Raw genomic sequence first — 21,601 nt, forward strand, 5'->3', positions numbered from 1 at the left:
AGCTGTTCCTTCCACATTATCCCTTCCAGCTAGCCTAGTAAACTAGACCCACCCGCCTAGCGGCCAAAAATATTTTTGCCTACGAGTAAATATTCACATTTAGTCTGGCTTGCCAGGCTATCTTCCAGCCCTTCCACTGAAAAATGCGATTAGGTGACACACCCATGGCTTAGTTCCAATATGAATCATCAGGTTTTTACACAAACTTGTGGAGTCCATGCCAGCTCAAGTGCGAACTGTAAAAAGAAAGCAGTTTTGGAAATTGGTGATAAATTCACCATGACCCTGACCAGGATAAAGCAATTACTGAACATGAATGAATGAATGAATGAATGAATTAATATTTGGTAAGTTGTAAATAAAGTTGGAAACTTGTATATGATGCAAATATTAGATACAAATTCCATCATATGGAGAAACACTATATGGAGAAACACTAATAGAAGCATTATTATTAAATATTGAGTTGTCATCCAAAATGTAATTTTGCATAATAGCAATTTTTTTAAATTATTGTTTATGCAAAGGTTTACGTTTCTGAAAGGAAAATGTTAGACCTCAACAGAATGAGTTGTTCTAATGTAGCAAATCTCACAAAACAAAGAAAAAAAGTTTTTACAACAAATACTTAAAAGTTCATGGTCACTTAACACATTAATAGTTCAGCGGACAATGAATAAATCATGAGCACAGAAAATTCATTCACTTATTTATTTACAGATGAGCCACAGAGAAAGGAAATCTACATGTAGCCAGCCTTCGCAAAGTGTTAAAGTGAAATACCATTTTCAATCCATTTTACATTATGACACATTCATTCAAGCATTCACTGAAGACATTATACTCAGACGTCTGTTTAGTTCAATACAGCACAGCTGCTTATAAATAATGACAGACTTTTGAAACTTCCAGTTAATGACTACTAGTGCTGTCCTATAAACCAGTGTGACTTGCTAGTATCAAGGACATCACTTATTTTTGTTTTGTAAAAAGAGGTTTGCCATTACAATTAATATTATTTCATTCCATTTAAGTAGATTTAATTTAAAGCATTATGGGAGCCTCTGAAGTGTTTACCTTCTGAATATTCACGCAGTTAAATACTGCTTTAAACTACCAGAAAAATATTATTCTTTTGCCTATATGATGTGCAACTCATGTTATAATGTAATGTAGCAAACCAAAATAACAATTACATTCTAATAAAGAGAAAACACCCATACACACACACACACACTCTAAAGATGTTAAGAATGCTATAGTGTTAGAAACATTTCACTGGAAAACTATTAATATTTGTTCTGAAAAATAATTTCAACTGTATAAGTGGTTAGGGCCACACAGGCCATACAAATCATCAGGTGACAATTTCATTATGATTTTAACCATGTGCTTTACGGTTAACATCACAATTTTAAAGGACAACAATATCAAAATAGCTCCTCTCACGTAGCAAAATAGAGAAGCACTAGAAACTGGGCATATTTCAAATACAGACAAACATTTATCAAAAGAATAATGAAAATAGCTTTCGCTTCATCCATATCTCCTGGAAAGTAGTGAATTATTGTGTCATTCTTGTTCTATAAACATATGAATTCATTGCTGATTAAGTATTATTTTTTTAACAGAAGCATAATGTTCCTGGATACATCAACACAAATCAGAGTTACATAGAGTCTGAGTTTCAAAAAAATTGCAATGCAAAAGATATGGCTGAGGAGGAAGCACAGGTACCTTAAGTGCAAAAGGGTCAAAACGAACACACACACACACACACACACACACACACACACACACACACACACACACACACACACAAATCTTCTCATTGGAGAAAGGTTTGTCTCAAGCTCTTCTGCTAAGATGTGGTGCTGCTTTGTGAAGAGGCTGTAATGTAAAAATAAATATAATAAGGTCGAGTTACTCAAGTGACTCGATATAAATCAAGAACTAAGCCAACACTGAGAATTAGCAAACACAAACCTGTTGAGTCCCTGAATCTTCTTTTCGCTTCAGCCCTTTCCTCTGAATCAAAGTACCACACAGTGATTGCATACCTACAACAGAAATTCACTGCATATCATTCAACTCTCCTTGTAGCAAAGAAGGCATATTCATTTATTTTTCATTTACTTATGCATACACTCACTCTCTCACACACACACACACACCTGGTAGCAAATGATGGCTGTACTTCATGAGGGTTCCTACGATCTGACCAGAAAAGCAGGAGTCGATCAAACAGAGGTTCGATATCAGCAACATATGATTTTCCTTCAGGAAAAATGCGCAGAACTCCTCCGTGCTCCTGAGCGAAAAAAAAAAATGACATGATAAATTAAGTGCATACCTGCTGCACTCAGAGTGCCATTCATAATACACATGCTATTAATATCCAGCCTACCTTGGCACTCCAGTTTTTATTCAGGTAATAGATGCAGGTGACGCAGCGGCCATCTGCGTTAGGGTTATCTACATGTTTCACATAACCTGCACCATTGCCTGGATAGCATGCTACCATTGCCTGAAACAGACAAACACACACAAAAAATAAATTAAAAAACAATAAGGCAATCCATAAGTAGTCACAAATTAAAAACCACTGATATTTAATGAATAAAAATATGTAATAATTGATATGGTGTAGGTTTCTGTAAGAATTTGTTTATTTGACATTTATGGAAGGAGTCTCAAGTGTCACTGTTTTACAACCTTCAGTAAGTTTTCCAACAGAAAGTTTCAGAAAAGAGTTTGAAATTTACAGTTTCTGGGTCACATTTTCTTTAGTTGCTTGTTTCATTGGGTTAGGTTCAGTGTTTAATTTTTAACACCATGCCAACATCAAGGGCTATATTCAAGGCAGGAGCAAGGGTGGTTGGTTATATATTTATTCGTTTGTTAAAAATTAACACAAATCACTAAAACATACAAATAAAGAAATAAATAAAATTAAATAGGATACATTTAAAATAATACAAATATCAAGTTAGAATGTTTGAAAAAAATTTATATATATAGATAGATATATATGTGTGTGTGTGTGTGTGTGTGTGTGTGTGTGTGTGTGTGTGTGTGTCCATGTGTTCCACATGTATTTCAGATAAAAATGGTAATATTCTGTTTGGTAATTACTTATCAAATACCGCCTTTAAAAAATTACTGAAAAATAGCATTGCTTATTTTACAACCCCAAGTCCAAAAACGTTGGAACGCTGTGTACAATATAAATAAAAAACATACTGTGATGATCTGTGTAATGTTAACCCCCACCCCCCCACCACCACCCACTAATTTGGCTAATTGGCAACAGGTCAGTAACATGATTGGGTATAAAAAGAGCATCCCAGAGAGGCTGAGTCTCTCAGAAGTAAAGATGGGAAGGGGTTCACCGCTCTCTGAAAGACTATGTAGGAAAACAGTGCAACAATTTAAGAATAACCTTCCTCAATGTAAAACTGCAAAGAATTTGGGGATCACATCATCTATGATACATAATATCATTAAAAGATTCAGAGAATCCAGAGAAATCTCTGTATGCAAGAGACAAGGCTGAAAACCAACACGGGATGGCCGTGATCTTCAGGCCTTCAGGCATTAAGAAACATTAAAAATAAACATGATTCTTTAGTGGAAATCAGTAGTCCTTGTACTATTTTCGATGAAATATAGAGTTTCCATGATTTGCAAATCATCGCATTCTGTTTTTATTGATGTTTTACACACTGTCCCAACTTCTTGGGAATTAACTTGACTCACCGACACCAACGTCTGACAACAAATGTTGCTATAAATGGTTCAAATGAAATGTTGTAATTGTTGCAGAATTCCTATGGTATAAGAAGAATAAAACACTTCTAGTTGTAATGGTCTGAGTAATGATAATTTGGTAATCACCTACTCTTGATTATTTTCCTATGACAGCATGTTTTATTCCTTACACATCAACCTTCCTGCTAACAGACCAGATGCTAATATGCATGACTACTGTATCCTGATGAGCAATGTATTATGAAGTGTTACTGCACCCAAAGCCTATTGTTTAGCCCAAAATATAGTCTTAAATGATAACAGTGCTTCTCGGTAATCTTGTATTCCATGCAAGCTGGCTTCCTTTGCTTATATAGCTCTTTGGTGACTCTTCCCATCTATCAATAGAAAGCTCCGTAGAAAGCTGAAAAGGTTTGGCAGCCAGAGCTCAACAGGTCCTGGATTGTGTGAGGGTGCACAGTACAATAGCAACACGCCTTATTCTCACAATAAAACGGGAAGTAAAACCCCCTCCATATCACTTCAAACCCCTCGTGACCTTCTGCTCTTGCACATAATTTAGCACGCAATATACCCTGCACTACCACAGCACATGCACGTATGCATTCTTATTAAAGGGGTCAAAAATCAAATGCTCATGCTTATACATTTACGATTGTTCAGTTCATAGATGCCTTTTATCCAATTCAGTGAGCATTCAGAATATGGGGGAGGGGCTGTAGGAAATAATTTTGAAAATCATACCTTTGAATAATTCGGGGATTCCTGTTCTATAAGTAATGAGAATAGTTTATAAAAGACCTTTTAGGCACCAGCAGAAAGATTTCACATTTTTAAAGTTACTGCAATACATTTTCATTCACATCTCTATGAAGTCAAATAGTGCAGGGGAAATCTTCACAATATATTTTTCCAGTATAGTACATTTGTTCACATGCTTATCTAAAACAAAGTATTACACGCAAGATAATCTAATACATTTTATTTACTAACTACAGCCAGTGTGTCCACTCACTGAGGTGCTGGTTTATCAAAGTATCAGGTTCTTTGTCTTTGGAATTGCACAACTAAATTCTGCTTTAACTCAAGAAAATTAATTTATTAAGTTTTCTATGCGAGCCTGTATATTGCGAAAGTGACTGCACTTTCAAAAAGGTAATCAGCCCTGACAATAATAATAATAATAATAATAATAATAATAATAATAATAATAATAAATTATATTCTGTTGGGTTTTTTGTTGTTGTCTCATAAAACTTATCATTAAATGTCACAAACATAAAATAAAAGCTAACCAGTTCCAAAACATAACCCAATTTTCCTAAATTTACTGTCTCTAGAGACCACACGGCTCAAATGCTGCAGTCACCATTCACTAGCACATGTTTACATTTCTGCAAACATAGATTTATCATGGTCTCCTTCCCACAATAAGGGCACACACGTAGGTTTGCCGTCATATCCCAATGCAAACACCTATGAGGAGATCTGGAAGGACGTGCATGTGTGTGGGGGGGAATGAAAAACAGAAAGAAAGAAAGAGAGAGAGAGTGCAAGCCTGGCTGGCTGCCAAGACTGTGAAGGTTTAATGACAGTGCTACGTGTTGAGCGTGAGTGTGCTGCTTCGTACAGAGACACAGTATTCAGCTCTGGTGCAACACCCCCCCCCCCGAGTCAGATAGCTAGCAGATCCAGCTCGTTTCCACGCCACTCCTACTAAACTTAAGGCTACTTTTGGACAACAGGCTCTGGATCTTTATTCCGAGTTTGAACCTGAGCTAGACAAATTCACCATGACCCGACAGAGATAAATCAGAAAATGGCACAGGCTGTGAAGTTAAAAAAAAACAACCCTCACTTACTTACTTCCTGTTGCCTCAGTCTGTGCTTCCTGTGAAAGGGAAGCTGTGGGAAGAGTCACGTACTACTCATGATCAGCTCTCGCATGGCTAGCTCTGACAGCCTATCTGTGGCATTCATCACCAACCATACTACATCACAATAAACAGCTACTGTAATTGTACTGTGCATTCAAAATAAAGGAAGATGATGACACAGCTTGTTAGATAAAAGAATGTCGGGCACAGACCAACGTTAGCTGGAAATTATCTTTTTTTTTTTTTTTTACCAGTTTTGGCAGGAACCCAAAATTCAGCAGCATTCTGCAGTCCTGTTGAGACTGGGATCCAAAAGTACTACCAAAAATATTTTATTTACTCAGTTCAAAATAAAATAAAAAATAAAAATAACTAATGAAATTTTCTCCAGATTATTTATTACATGCAAACTCCGCACAGAAAGGCCTTCGCCGGCCACGGGGCTCAAACCCAGACCTTCTTGCTGTGAGGCGACATATGTGTAATGTTAGGCGGCACTACACCACCGTGCCGCCCAACGTTATACATATAAGACTTAATATTTTCTTAAAATTTAACAAAGATTGACTAGAATTGACTAAAGTAGAAGGAAGACCCATAACTGAACACCAGTGATACAAAATGAAAACTTACCAAAAGCGCCAAAATGAGGAATGACAAGCGAATGTTGACTAGAACGAGTATTATAAGAATGTCTTCTTGAGATGGAAAGGAATTGGTCAGAAAGGTACTTAGGAGACATCCTATCAAGCACTTGGTACATATGATTTAGTTTTAATTGCTCTACTCTATATTGGATAGGGAGCCACCCTAAGATTTTGAAGTGTTCAGTAAATAATGATGTTCTTGGCTGTAAATTTAGAGTAAAACGAATTTATTCTGAGAAAACTGCAGTTTTGTTTTTGTTTTCTTAGTCAAACTAGAGTACCAAAAAGAGCAGGCATAATCATAATGACTTTGTACCAGTGCTGATGCTAACAGTTTCTTGGTTCTTAAATCTAAAAATTTTGATTTCCGATATAAAAATTTTAATCTGGCATATATCTTATTCAGTACCTTTTCGGCCATTGCCTCTCCATCTAAGGATTGGTCCAACTCTGCACCTAAATATTTAACTTTTGAGTAATATTTGATTTCAATACCTTTGCACACAATGTCCAAATTCGAATTTTTCTTCAAGTTACTTTAAGAGCCAAACAGTATAGATTCAGTTTTTCCAAGATGTAAAGATAACCTGTTATCCACTAGCCAATCACTAACAGATGATAATTCTTCACCAAGTTGATTTTGTACAGTGACTAAATTGTGACCAGGTATTAAAAATGCAGAATCATCAGCATACAACAATAACTTACATTTCACAGCCATTTCCATATCGTTAACATACATCAAGAACAATAAGGGCCCAAGGATTGATCCTTGCGGCACCCCACATGGGATATTTTCAAGATTAGATTTAACACCTGAAAGATCAACAAGTTGTTTACGATTTAATAAATATGGCTTGAACCAATTTACAGCAGAGTCAGACAAACCCATACACCTCAATTTACCAAGCAAAATCTCATGATTAACCATGTCGAAAGCTTTCTGTAAATCAAGCAACACCATTCCTACATAGTTACCCTTGTCCATTTATAGCCTAATATAATCAGTTAAATGCAATAAAAATGTATCAGTAGAATAAGATTTTCGAAATCCAGACTGAAATTCATATAACAAATTTGACTCATGCAAATAGACATACAGTTGGCCATGTATCACTCTTTCAAATATTTTAGATATCACATTAAGAATAGACACAGCTTCACTGGTTTTACTATTCTTTTTATACAATGGAACAACTCCAGCATATTTGAGATCATCTGGTACAACACCATGTAATATAGATAAATTTATCATATGAGTGAGTGAAGCAGCAATAATTTCCGCAGAATCTTTTACAAATTTTGCTGGAATGTTATCAAGTCCAGTAGCTTTGAAATAATTTATATTTCTGAGCAATTTACAAACATTTTCTTCTGTTACCTGATTGAAAGAAAATATATTATGTGATACACCTTTATCAGCATAAAACTGTTCCACTTTGCTTATGCCAAATTTACCTGTAACGACTGGACATTTCTGTACCAGGTTTGATGCCACTGTAGTGAGAAACTTATTAAATTCATGTGTGACCTTAGATTTATCAAAAAGAATTTCACCATCAATGTCAAGACCAATATTACTAGTTGATAGTTTTACTTTGATGGAAGAGCCAAGATCTTTTAGAGTTTTCCAAAGTTTTTTAGGATGATTTTTCTCCTCTCCCAGCTTGTTTCGGAATAATTCTGTTTTAGATTTATTGATCAGCCTTTGGGTAAAATTTCTAGCTTTTTTATACTGATTAAATTTTGACTCATCTTTAATTTTCTTGAAGTCTGAAAATGGCTGATCCTGATTTTTTATCTTTGCCAAAATTATATCAAACCATGATTCAGTATGCTGTTTAAACCGTACTTCCTTCATAGGAGCAAGAGAGTCAATTACATTGACAAACATAGTTTTAAAATTAGACCAGATGATATTGACATTATCAGAATCAAGCACACAATTCCAACTGACATTACTGAGTCTACTGTTGATGAGTGGTGGGGAACTAATAAGAGTTCATTCATTCATTCATTCATTCAGACTGGCCTAAACCAGTATTAAATCTCTTACCAAAGTCCCATCCTAAATTAAAAAAAAAAAAAAAACTTTAGATGACCTTCCACCCTTATTTCTCAGCCATGTATTTCCTTCCTGAAAACTGCATTGCAAAAGCAACACAAACAAGCCTCAACTTGTATTGTTGGTTAATACTAATGCTGGATTAGATTTTTGGATTTACTTTTTTTTTTTAACATTTTTTTACCTAGCACAATGTCTATTTTTTTTATTGCTGATGGAGTAAAGTCATAAGCTTGATAAATTCCAAGCCTTTAAGAGATTTTTAAAGGCTTTATTTTTTCTGTTATACATAGATAACTCATGCAGTATTGGTAGTTGTGAGGTTTAATGACTTGGCTGAATATGATTTTTAGTTGTTTGTGTGACTTATAAAAGAATCACATAATATTTAACACCCACATCTACTGAGTACCTGTCATCCTCAGGTACTGCATGCATTACATAAAACGTTGTATGATTTACATGGTTTTGGCCGCTTTTTCAATACATTTGTCTGACCCAAATGATGCCAAAACAAGCTTTACACTCATGTTCTTGTAATTTTATTTTTGTTAGATACATTTTATTCACTATATATGCACACACATTATGCATATGTACAAACAAAGGAATTTTAATCTTATGTACAAGTATGTTTATCTGTTTATTTAATGTCTGAGCAAAGTTTTAAGAAAGAAAGAAAGAAAGAAAGAAAGAAAGAAAGAAAGAAAGAAAGAAAGAAAGAAAGAACAACTTTATTCATCACACACTTGTGAAATTCCTCTCTGCATTTAACCCATCTGAAGCAGTGAATACACACGTGAGCAATGAGCACACACACATACCCAGAGCAGTGGGCAGCCATGCTAACAGCGCCCGGGGAGCAGTTGGGAGTTAGGTGTCTCGCTCAAGGGCACCTCAGCCCAAGGCCATCCCATATTAACCTAACTGCATGTCTTTGGACTGTGGGGGAAACCGGAGCACCCGGAGGAAACCCACGCAGGCAAGGGGAGAACATGCAAACTCCACACAGAAAGGCCCTCGCCGGCTGCTGGGCTCAAACCCAGAACCTTCTTGCTGTGAGGCAACCGTGCTAACCACTTACACCACCGTGCTGTTTTCATTTCTTAGTTTATAGTGAGAGAACATTATAGGTTATATAACTCTTACCTCTGCATCTGCTTCATGTCGTCACTGTACACGTCATGTATAAAGAAAAGTCATGTGGCCTGTGACCCTGCTTGCTGAGTTTAATAGCCCACACATTTCCACAGTATATTCACTCAGCAGAACACTCCCTTCTCTCTTCTGTACTTTTTTTCTATATTCACCAATCAACTATAACATTATGACCACTGACAGGTGAAGTGAATAACACTATCTCATTACAGTGGCACCTGTCAAGGGGTGGGAGATATTCGGCAGCATGAGAACAGTCAGTTCTTGAAGTGGATGTGTTGGAGGCAGGAAAAATTGGCAAGCGTAATGATCTCAGTGACTTTGACAAGGGCCAAATTGTGATGGCTAGTTGATAGGGTCTGAGCATCTCCAAAATGGCACATCTTGTGGGGTGTTCCCGGTATGCAGTGATTAGTACCTACCAAAAGTGGTCCAAGGAAGGACAACTGGTGTACCGGTGACAGGGTCATGGGTGTCGAAGGCTCACTGATTCGCATGGGACACGGAGGCGAGCCCATATGGTCCAATCCCACAGAAGAGCTCCTGTAGCACAAACTGCTGAAAAAGTTAATGCTGGCTAAAACAGAAAGGTGTCAGCATTAACTTTTTCAGCAATTTGTGCTACAGTATCTCTTCTGTGGGATTGGACCATACGGGCAAGCCTTTGTGCCCCTATGGGAATCAATATTATATTTTGTTTAATTGAGTACATGGATTTGTTTGTTTTTAAGTCTTCCTCTCAGTTTTATTTTGTATAATTTTTTCTATTTAATATATGAGAGGAAAGCCTAATGTATAGGTTGCTGCAATGTACCTGTGTAAATGTGTAAACAATAAAACTTGAATTACAAAAAAAAAAGGATATGTCTCATAAATGAAAATAGGAAAACTCCAGTCCAGTCCTCAGACCCATATTTACTACCATTCTCATTTCTTGCACTATTTAAAGGACCGGGAAACAGGAACTGCATTATCATAGCTATATTCACTCTAATCGGTTTTTCATACTCCTCACTAAACTGATAAGAACTATGCAGTCTGTTTATTTTTTATTTTGTTATGCTGTGAATCTATGATGCACTCTAGGATTTTGTCAGTGTTGAACAAAAAACAATGTTAAAATTCAAGTTTTATAATAATTACAGATTATTTCTGGATTAAATAACCACTGTTTCATATATAGTTTAAGCTTTCACAGATGGTGTACATACTTGTGTACAAATCTGTACTACGCAACAACACTGTTAACTACTGTTTAATTACCTGTATAATCCCATATATTTTATCATACAATACAAAACCATAATTATGTACTGCATTATGTGAATTTTACATAACATAAATCCAAAATTACAGCAGGAAACATTTTATTTAAAATTACAGTATGCTCTGAGTAGCTAGCTAAAGTTTACAATTAAATGCTTAAAACAACAATAGTGGGAATATTGTTAATATTGTTAATTTTGGCTAATAACAAGTTTTTGTTGTAATTTTGTCTTTTACAATGTTCTGTACCCCAAACCAGTCTGAGATATGTGGCCTATACACTTTAAAAAAATATATTTCTGCTTAACTTGTGATAAGGTGGCTGTAATTATTTTCATTATTAAAATGATGATACACCATCACCATTTTGTGATGATACACAAAACTAAAAATTAAATGATCATGGTCACTAAATTACAATATTGTTGCTTGTTTAATTTCAAAAACATTTACAGCAAACCTCTATAGTAGATATAGTCATAAGCAAATTACAGCACCGATTATATTACTGTAGAGCGCAATACCACCATAAATACAATACAAATATAGTAAGATACTAGGCAACTACAGTAATTAACAACTGTTCTCTATACATTACAGTCACAGTTCTTACTCTTTAATGCTGACTTACAGACCGTAGTGCAAATAATACTTTTAACAGTTTATAGTTTTAATTTTTTTTTGTGCAACAATTTAAAGAATCTTCTCAACTGAACTAATTAACCGTATTGTATTATGAACTTCCATCGTGAAACTATAGACAAAGGCAAGTTTGCCATTTTACACTGCATTATTTAAGCATATCATTATGAGTACTAGCCAGCACGGTGGTGTAGTGGTTAGCAGTGTCACCTCACAGCAAGATGGTCCTGGGTTCAAGCCCAGTGGCCGACGAGGGCCTTTCTGTGTGGAGTTTGCATGTTCTCCCCGTGGGTTTCCTCCGGGTGCTCCGGTTTCCCCCACAGTCCAAAGACATGCAGGTTAGGCTAACTGGTGACTCTAAATTGACCGTAGGTGTGAATGGTTGTTTGTGTCTACGTGTTAACCCTGTGATGACCTGGTGACTTGTCCAGGGTGTACCCCGCCTCTCACCCATAGTCAGCTGGGATAGGCTCCAGCTTCCCTGCGACCCTGTAGAACAGGATAATCGGCTACAGATAATGGATGGATGGATGGATTATGAGTACTAATGAATACTATGATAGAAAATAGTCTTCTAGTTTTATCCATCATTTAGTAGTTTTGATCACTTTCATTGGTTAAATAAAGATATTTGTTGCCAACAGATACAAAGCAGGTAAAAGTTTAGTGAGTAATGAATAAAGCGTTAAAAACAAGTAAATACTCATACATATAGTACTTCGTTTATGAGGACGCACAGTATAAAACACATGTAAACATGTCGTAACGTAACTCCTTTGTTTCTGTCCAACAATTTGGAAGACTGCTTATGAGCAATTCCAGCATTATGGACGTGACACTTGAACTCAAAATGGCAACAAATGACCCAGTACATGTTTTATTGTCTCCCAGTATTTAAACAGGTGTTGCATATTTTAAGGCTGTACCATACTGGAGAAGTGATAGAACAAGAACAATTCCCATAGTACATCTAGGGCATGCCAGAAAACGCCAATAAAAGATGCGTTATGGATGTGACAGAAAAAGTATCACTTTTCTTGGGTGACTGTACATTTTTATCAAACTCTGTGAAATCGTAAACCTAATGTCGAAATGGAGATATCCGTTTGATAGAGGGGTCCAAGGTGAATATTAAAAAATCTTTGTTTAAAATATTTTGTATTTCATGCAGAGTTTCGGAAGGAAAAGTCAGCGTTATGGATGTGACAAAATTCCGTTATGGATGTGACGCGTCTGAAATAGACATGGCATATGTTTAGAAAATCAGCAATTTAACCACCATAACCCTTTGAAAAACTCTCTAAATATCAGCTAAAACTATCAAAGTTCTTAAATAATATTTAGGATGGCTATTGTTTTGCTGTTTTGTGGATTTTATCATACATTTCTGTGGCTTGTGGCAATAATATAGAATTGTACATGATCAAAGTTGATTTTAGCTTGGGTTTTACATTATAAGAAAGAAAGACTGACTGTGACATATTAGGTTGGTTACAAATTGGTTCAACTTATTCACATCTGTAAAATACAGGCCTAGGTGATATCTCTGGGAGTGGTTTTGATGTATTACATGTTGCTTTATTTTTGCATGGTGAGGTTGACATTTACATGGAATTGCCCTTATTAAACAATAAGCAGGCCCTCCCCCTCCCCCCCACACACCCACTCCAAATTTATTGGACCACTAAAAGTACTAGGAAATGTGTACTTTTCAGAGGCTAAAAATAGAATTTGCTTTGCGTGTCTAATCTGTTCGGGAAGAACTTTGTAGTTGTTGTTGTGTGACTACAACCTAATAGTTATTACCATGAACCAAATAACAGAAACGGAACACACACACACACGCACATTTATTATACATTATATAGATCTAGAATCTAAAATTGTTAAAAACACTAAGAGAAGCTAAGACAATGTCTGTGAGAAAAAAAAAATTAGAAAAAGGATCTATAGTTAATATAAACATTATAAGAACCTACAGGAACTGTGGACGGTGTCAACATTGTGGGAACCTGGGCACTACATAAACGTCCGTGTAAACCTTATAAGAACCTAGCTCTATAATCGGTGTAAACATGATGACAAGCTCTGATCTCTAGAAGGTGTAAAGTTGATGAGCATCTATAATAAAGCTGGTGTAAGCCTTATGTGAAACGTTGTTGTTGTTAAACTGCACAAAATAAAAGTCATGGATTGTATAAGAGTTATGTAAGGTGGTGGTGGATCAGTGGTTAAACTGCTGGTGACTCAAAAACTATGAGATGAAATCCCAGGACTCTTGGTCAGCCCTGTGGTCCATTAGACTCTCACTTGTAAATCGTTTTGGACTGAACTGAAGCTTCTACCAAATGAGTGATGCAGATGTGTTCCTCTTACCTTGGAGCGCTCCCGGACTGTGTTTTTGCCCAGTCTCCCAGTACACAGAGAGATCAGTTTGTCAGTCTGTTTCAGTAAGAAGCCTACAGCTTCACATCCTCTCTCGCTGCCGCTGCGCCATGCTATTTTATCTCCCCTAATATGACTTTTACACACCCCTGAGCCTCGACCAGCGAGCTGCCCGTTACTCAACATGCCAGAACGACGAATCTGTTGCACTTGGCCCAAGACCTTACGACCAACTGCTTCACCAAGGAAATGGTCCACGTAGAAGAAGCCGCGCTCCAGCAGAGCTGGTACAATGTGCTCCAGAGCCAGCTGTTCCAGCTGTGAGTCTGTGAGATGCTGGAGAAACGGCATGGTGCTGAGATTTATTCTGCTGCAGCTGACAAGTCTGAAGACTCTCGTTCCAGCCCCAGCAAAAAGACTGAGCCAGGCTCAGCTGCAGGTTTCTCTCTCAACTTCTCGACGTTCTTTCACACACCTACTGCTCGTGTGGAACGTGCAGATCTTAGAGTAGCTCTCAGGGGGCGTGGCTTCATCAATCCCGCCCATTCCGTTTGTTTGGCCTTTGTTTGGACCGCGGCCCGGCAGCACGTGTCCATCCTAAACTGATTACTTTATTATGCTTCCGGAACACGTGGCTGTGTATCGCCAAGTGACCCGCAAATGAGAAGCACAGTAACCGATACTCTTTCAAGGAAAAAAGGCAAATGTCATCTTAATGTTGTTTTTCTTTCATTATTCGCATTCAAAGTTATTTCGTTTACGAACGGACAACTATGTCCTTAAGAGATGTTGTTGTTGCTGTTGTTGTTTTAAGCACATCTGGAATTCAGAGTGAGACAGAGCGTCAGAAACTGCGCGTGAAGCGCACACAGCCGCCATTGAGGGTTGCGGCGCGCGCATGTAGGCAGCAGCGCTGCGTCCGTGAACGCGCAAACATCACAAAGCGCAGGCGCGCATCTTGTAAGACTCTTTTACATGTTTCGCGTGTGAAATTAGACCCACAGAGTAAGCGAGGTATATCATTCCATTCTGCTTCATTTGTATAGATCCAATGTGTGGAGAAACCGTGGAGTAGCAGAAAGATCCTGGACATAAAGTGTTATCCTGCAGAAGTCACATATATCAGTAGGTATGCTTATATATATACACAACCCCGATTCCAAAAAAGTTGGGACAAAGTACAAATTGTAAATAAAAACGGAATGCAATGATGTGGAAGTTTCAAAATCCCGTATTTTATTCAGAATAGAACATAGATGACATATCAAATGTTTAAACTGAGAAAATGTCTCATTTAAAGAGAAAAATTAGGTAATTTTAAATTTCATGACAACAACACATCTCAAAAAAGTTGGGACAAGGCCATGTTTACCACTGTGAGACATCCCCTTTTCTCTTTACAGCAGTCTGTAAACGTCTGGGGACTGAGGAGACAAGTTGCTCAAGTTTAGGGATAGGAATGTTAACCCATTCTTGTCTAATGTAGGATTCTAGTTGCTCAACTGTCTTAGGTCTTTTTTGTCGTATCTTCCGTTTTATGATGCGCCAAATGTTTTCTATGGGTGAAAGATCTGGACTGCAGGCTGGCCAGTTCAGTACCCGGACCCTTCTTCTACGCAGCCATGATGCTGTAATTGATGCAGTATTTGGTTTGGCATTGTCATGTTGGAAAATGCAAGGTCTTCCCTGAAAGAGACGTCGTCTGGATGGGATCATATGTTGCTCTAGAACCTGGATATACCTTTCAGCATTGATGGTGTCTTTCCAGATGTGTAAGCTGTCCATGCCACACGCACTAATGCAACCCCATACCATCAGAGATGCAGGCTTCTGAACTGAGCGCTGATAACAACTTGGGTCGTCCTTCTCCTCTTTAGTCCGAATGACACGGCGTCCCTGATTTCCATAAAGAACTTCAAATTTTGATTCGTCTGACCACAGAACAGTTTTCCACTTTGCCACAGTCCATTTTAAATGAGCCTTGGCCCAGAGAAGACGTCTGCGCTTCTGGATCATGTTTAGATATGGCTTCTTCTTTGAACTATAGAGTTTTAGCTGGCAACGGCGGATGGCACGGTGAATTGTGTTCACAGATAATGTTCTCTGGAAAAATTTCTGAGCCCATTTTGTGATTTCCAATACAGAAGCATGCTTGTATGTGATGCAGTGCCGTCTAAGGGCCCGAAGATCACGGGCACCCAGTATGGTTTTCCGGCCTTGACCCTTACGCGCAGAGATTCTTGCAGACTCTCTGAATCTTTTGATGATATTATGCACTGTGGATGATGATATGTTCAAACTCTTTGCAATTTTACACTGTCAAACTCCTTTCTGATATTGCTCCACTATTTGTTGGCGCAGAATTAGGGGGATTGGTGACCCTCTTCGTATCTTTACTTCTGAGAGCCGCTGCCACTCCAAGATGCTCTTTTTATACCCAGTCATGTTAATGACCTATTGCCAATTGACCTAATGAGTTGCAATTTGGTCCTCCAGCTGTTCCTTTTTTGTAACTTTAACTTTTCCAGCCTCTTATTGCCCCTGTCCTAACTTTTTTGAGATGTGATGCTGTCATGAAATTTTAAATGAGCCAATATTTGGCATGAAATTTCAAAATGTCTCACTTTCGACATTTGATATGTTGTCTATGTTCTATTGTGAATACAATATCAGTTTTTGAGATTTGTAAATTATTGCATTCCAGTTTTATTTACAATTTGTACTTTGTTCCAACTTTTTTGGAATCGGGTTTTTTTTGTATATATATATATATATATATATATATATATATATATATATATATATATATCAGGGCCGGTTCTGGAGGGGTAGCAACGGTAGCATTTGCACCCGGGACTGGTGTGGAGAGGGGCCCCAAAAAATAAGACAAAATAAAGAGTTCTCTCTGTTCCTGAATAAGTGCATTACTGAGTGTCTCTGAGCAAAGGAGAGCCTGAACGTTGCAGCCTCCCTATTGGCTGTTTATTGGTTGTTTGTAAAAATGTATCAATTGTTGCCCCTCCCACGGGAATCATCGCGGGCTCGAGAGACGAGACCTGACGAGTTAGTTCGTTGGTAGCAGAACAAAATGTCTGGACACAAATCGGGTTTTCAGAAAAGGAAAGAAAAATGCAGGGTCGAAAATACAAAAAAGGAAGCAGAAAATGCAAAACGAGTTTTAAGGTAGGACAAATGGTTACTTTTTAAGGCAGCCCGCCGTGGCTGCAGGCTCATTTATTATAGCCCATTTAGTTAAAATAGTTGATGTAAAATGTTTATAGTTATGTGATGGTTGTCCTGATTTAGACTGGTGTATGTGTGTGTTTGTTTTTTTTTGTTTTTTTTTTGGGGGGGGGGGTGTTGCGTGATGTTGCACCCGGGTCCAGATTAGGGCAGAACCGGCCCTGATATATATATATGGGTGGCACGGTGGTGTAGTGGTTAGCGCTGTCGCCTCACAGCAAGAAGGTCCGGGTTCGAGCCCCGTGGCCGGTGAGGGCCTTTCTGTGTGGAGTTTGCATGTTCTCCCAGTGTCCGCGTGGGTTTCCTCCAGGTGCTCCAGTTTCCCCCACAGTCCAAAGACATGCAGGTTAGGTTAACTGGTGACTCTAAATTCACCGTAGGTGTGAATGTGAGTGTGAATGGTTGTCTGTGTCTATGTGTCAGCCCTGTGATGACCTGGCGACTTGTCCAGGGTGTACCCTGCCTTTCGCCCGTAGTCAGCTGGGATAGGCTCCAGCTTGCCTGCGACCCTGTAGAACAGGATAAAGCGGCTAGAGATAATGAGATGAGATGAGATCTTTGCACTCATCTTTGCATGATATATATTCCCTCCTGAGAACCAACCCATAGACTTGTGTCCTCTGTAATTGACATTTGTTTTACGTGCACACCCTCTTACTATTCCCTTGAATCCTGGTGTCTTGTAAAGAGTACATCCTGAGCTTTCCAGTGATATATCATGTGACTAGGAGGGTTGCTGGGAAATTCCTAGTAAGGAAATCACAACAAAAGAGAAATTGAGAGACACATTTTTTTCTTGATTCCCAGGAGGATATAAGTCCTTCTCACACCATGTGGCACATAGGGCGACGCCGATCTCTGTTTCTGTAGCCCTCGGCCTCTCGCCTATTACATAGCTACGGTTACAGTGGGGGGCTAGTCCTCTGGTAACCGCAAGAGTTTGACTCCCCACTCGCATCTGTATTGCAGCATGCCTTGCCAGATGGCAGTAGGTACCATTTTTACGATGGTCTTTGGTATGACCCGACCATGAGTAGAATTCGCGATCATGGCCGTAGCCAGCTATGAGGCCACCGAGGTCTGGACCTCGGTCATTTTTAAGAGCTGAAAATACATTTGTACACTAAATATTCAACTGGATAAAAAAATAAAGAATAACATTAAAACGTCTCTGTAAAAAGTGCATTGTTAATTATGTTAAACGTTGATTCTGTCTTCTGTGTCTGTTTCATGCGTGTGGTTCTAAGACCAAGAACACAAAAGCGAATGAGTGCGCAACTCGGGGGAGGAACACAGTGCAGTAGACATGTTTTTTTCATGGTAACCATCAGCGCACTTTCATGAAGCTGTTAAATTTACATTTTCGAAGCAGCGCAGTTTTGTCCTCATTGCTTGGGCCGGCTCAAACCATTAAACAAGCTTAAATTATTTTTACTCTTGCCACATACATGATTTTTTTTTTTCAAAACTGATGATATTCAAACACCATTAAAAGTAATTTCTGGAATAGGTCTCTTGTGTGATGTGTAATTCACCCCCCTCATTTAAATATGTCGAAAATTTTTCGGCGCGCGCTTTGCGAGCGCATCACGGACCTCAGTGATTTTAAAATGCTGGCTACAGCCCTGCTCGTGATTTCCCGATCAAGAGGCAGACACGCTAACCACTAGGCTACTCGTGTGTGTATATATATATATATATATATATATATATATATATCCATCCATCCATCACTGCTTATCCTGTTCGACAGGGGGTACACCCTGGACAAGTCGCCAGGTTATCACAGGGCTGACACAGAGACAAACAACCATTCACACTCACACCTGCGGTCAATTTAGAGCCACCCATAAACTGGAGCACCTGGAGAACATGCAAACTCCACACAGAAAGGCCCTCGCTGGCTGCTGGGCTCAAACCCAGGACCTTCTTGCTGTGAGGCAACAGTGCTAACCACTACACGACTGTGCCACCCCTATATATCCATCCATTATCTGTAGTCGCTTATCCTGTTCTACAGGGTCGCTGGCAAGCTGGAGCCTATCCCAGCTGAGTATGTCACCCATGTCACCCTGGACAAGTCACCAGGTTATCACAGAGCTGACACATAAAGACAAACAACCATTCACACTCACACCTACGGTCAATTTACAGCCACCAATTAACCTAACCTGCATGTCTTTGGACTGTGGGGGAAACCAGAGCACCCGGAGGAAACCCACAAAGACACGGGCAGAACATGCAAACTCCACACAGAAAGGCCCTCGCCGGCCACTGGGCTCGAACCCAGGACCTTCTTGCTGTGAGGTGACAGTGCTAACCACTACACCACCGTACCGCCCCTATATATCCATCCATCCATCTATTATCTGTAGTTGCTTATCCTGTTCTACAGGCAAGCTGGAGCCTATCCCAGCTGACTATGGGCCAGTACCCATGTCACCCTGAACAAGTCGCCAGGTCATCACAGGGCTGACACACAGAGACAAACAACCATTCACACTCACATTCACACCTACGGTCAATTTAGAGCCACCAATTAACCTAACCTGCATGTCTTTGGACTGTTAGGGAAACCGGAGCACCCGGAGGAAACCCACACAGACACGGGCAGAACATGCAAACTTCACACAGAAAGGCCCCCATCGGTCACTGGGCTCAAACCCAGGACCTTCTTGCTGTGAGGTGACAGTGCTAACCACTACACCACTGTACCGCCCTATATATCCATCCATCCATCCATCCATCCATCCATCCATCCATCCATCTATTATCTGTCGTTGCTTATCCTGTTCTACAGGCAAGCTGGAGCCTATCCCAGCTGACTATGGGCCAGTACCCATGTCACCCGGGACAAGTCGCCAGGTTATCACAGGGCTGACACACAGAGACAAACAACCATTCACACTCACATTCACTACGGTCAATTTACAGCCACTGATTAACCTAACCTGCATGTCTTTGGACTGTTGAGGAAACCGGAGGAAACCCACAAAGACACGGGCAGAACATGCAAACTCCACACAGAAAGGCCCCATCAGTCACTGGGCTCGAACCCAGGACCTTCTTGCTGTGAGCTGACAGTGCTGACCACTACACCACCGTACTGCTGTAGTTGCTTATTCTGTTCTACAGGCAAGCTGGAGCCTATCCCAGCTGACTATGGGCCAGTACCCATGTCACCCGGGACAAGTCGCCAGGGCTGACACACAAAGACAAACAACCATTCACACCCACATTCACTACTGTCAATTTACAGCCACCAATTAACCTAACCTGCATGTCTTTGGACTGTTAGGGAAACTGGAGTACCCGGAGGAAACCCACACAGACACGGGCAGAACATGCAAACTCCACGCAGAAAGGCCCCCATCGGTCATTGGACTCGAACCCAGGACCTTCTTGCTGTGAGGTGACAGTGTTAACCACTACACCACCGTGCCACCCTATATATCCATCCATCCATCCATCCATCCATCTATTATCTGTAGTTGCTTATCCTGTTTTACAGGCAAGCTGGAGCCTATCCCAGCTGACTATGGGCCAGTACCCATGTCACCCGGGACAAGTCGCCAGGTCATCACAGGGCTGACACATAGAGACAAACAACCATTCACACTCACATTCACACCTACGGTCAATTTACAGTCACCAGTTAACCTAACCTGCATGTCTTTGGGAAACCGGAGCACCTGGAGGAAACCCACGCAGACACAGGGAGAACATGCAAACTCCATACAGAAAGGCCCTCGCCAGCAACAGGGCTCGAACCCAGGACCTTCTTGCTGTGAGGTGACAGTGCTAACCACTACACCACTGTACCGCCCTATATATCCATCCATCCATCCATCCATCTATTATCTGTCGTTGCTTATCCTGTTCTACAGACAAGCTGGAGCCTATCCCAGCTGACTATGGGCCAGTACCCATGTCACCCGGGACAAGTCGCCAGGTTATCACAGGGCTGACACACAGAGACAAACAACCATTCACACTCATATTCACACCTACGGTCAATTTACAGCCACCAATTAACCTAACCTGCATCTCATCTCATCTCATTATCTCTAGCCGCTTTATCCTTCTACAGGGTCGCAGGCAAGCTGGAGCCTATCCCAGCTGACTATGGGCAAAAGGCGGGGTACACCCTGGACAAGTCGCCAGGTCATCACAGGGCCGACACATAGACACAGACAACCATTCACACTCACATTCACACGTACGGTCAATTTACAGCCACCAATTAACCTAACCTGCATGTCTTTGGGAAACCGGAGCACCCAGAGGAAACCCACGCAGACATAGGGAGAACATGCAAACTCCATACAGAAAGGCCCTCGCCGGCAACAGGGCTCGAACCCAGGACCTTCTTGCTGTGAGGTGACAGTGCTAACCACTACACCACTGTACTGCCCTATATATCCATCCATCCATCCATCCATCTATTATCTGTCGTTGCTTATCCTGTTCTACAGGCAAGCTGGAGCCTATCCCAGCTGACTATGGGCCAGTACCCATGTCACCCGGGACAAGTCGCCAGGTTATCA

At 39.8% G+C, this 21,601-nt stretch overlaps 1 protein-coding gene across 1 annotated transcript; it reads right to left on the reverse strand.

Moving 5' to 3' along the window:
* Positions 1-697: 697 nt before the first annotated feature.
* On the reverse strand, positions 698-14,448 carry egln3 (egl-9 family hypoxia-inducible factor 3). Its single transcript, XM_060934364.1, has 5 exons — positions 13,803-14,448; positions 2,408-2,527; positions 2,175-2,311; positions 1,987-2,060; positions 698-1,890 (listed from the first exon to the last, which is right to left on the reverse strand). Exons 1-5 carry the CDS (start codon positions 14,160-14,162, stop codon positions 1,862-1,864), a joined length of 720 nt encoding a protein of 239 aa, XP_060790347.1. The 5' UTR covers positions 14,163-14,448; the 3' UTR covers positions 698-1,861.
* Positions 14,449-21,601: the final 7,153 nt, after the last annotated feature.

The sequence above is a fragment of the Neoarius graeffei genome, chromosome 11 (genome assembly GCF_027579695.1).
Source record: "Neoarius graeffei isolate fNeoGra1 chromosome 11, fNeoGra1.pri, whole genome shotgun sequence".
Taxonomy (NCBI): Eukaryota; Metazoa; Chordata; class Actinopteri; order Siluriformes; family Ariidae; genus Neoarius; species Neoarius graeffei.

What these genes read in the sequence shown, in the direction of transcription:
- egln3 (XM_060934364.1), bottom strand. Translation starts at nt 14,162, where the DNA reads ATGCCGTTTCTCCAGCATCTCACAGACTCACAGCTGGAACAGCTGGCT. An exon ending in CAGTCCGGGAGCGCTCCAAG is followed by an intron (nt 2,528 to 13,802) that starts GTAAGAGGAACA and finishes TGTCTGTTTCAG; the next exon opens with GCAATGGTAGCATGCTATCC. An exon ending in AAGATTCAGGGACTCAACAG is followed by an intron (nt 1,891 to 1,986) that starts GTTTGTGTTTGC and finishes TTTACATTACAG; the next exon opens with CCTCTTCACAAAGCAGCACC.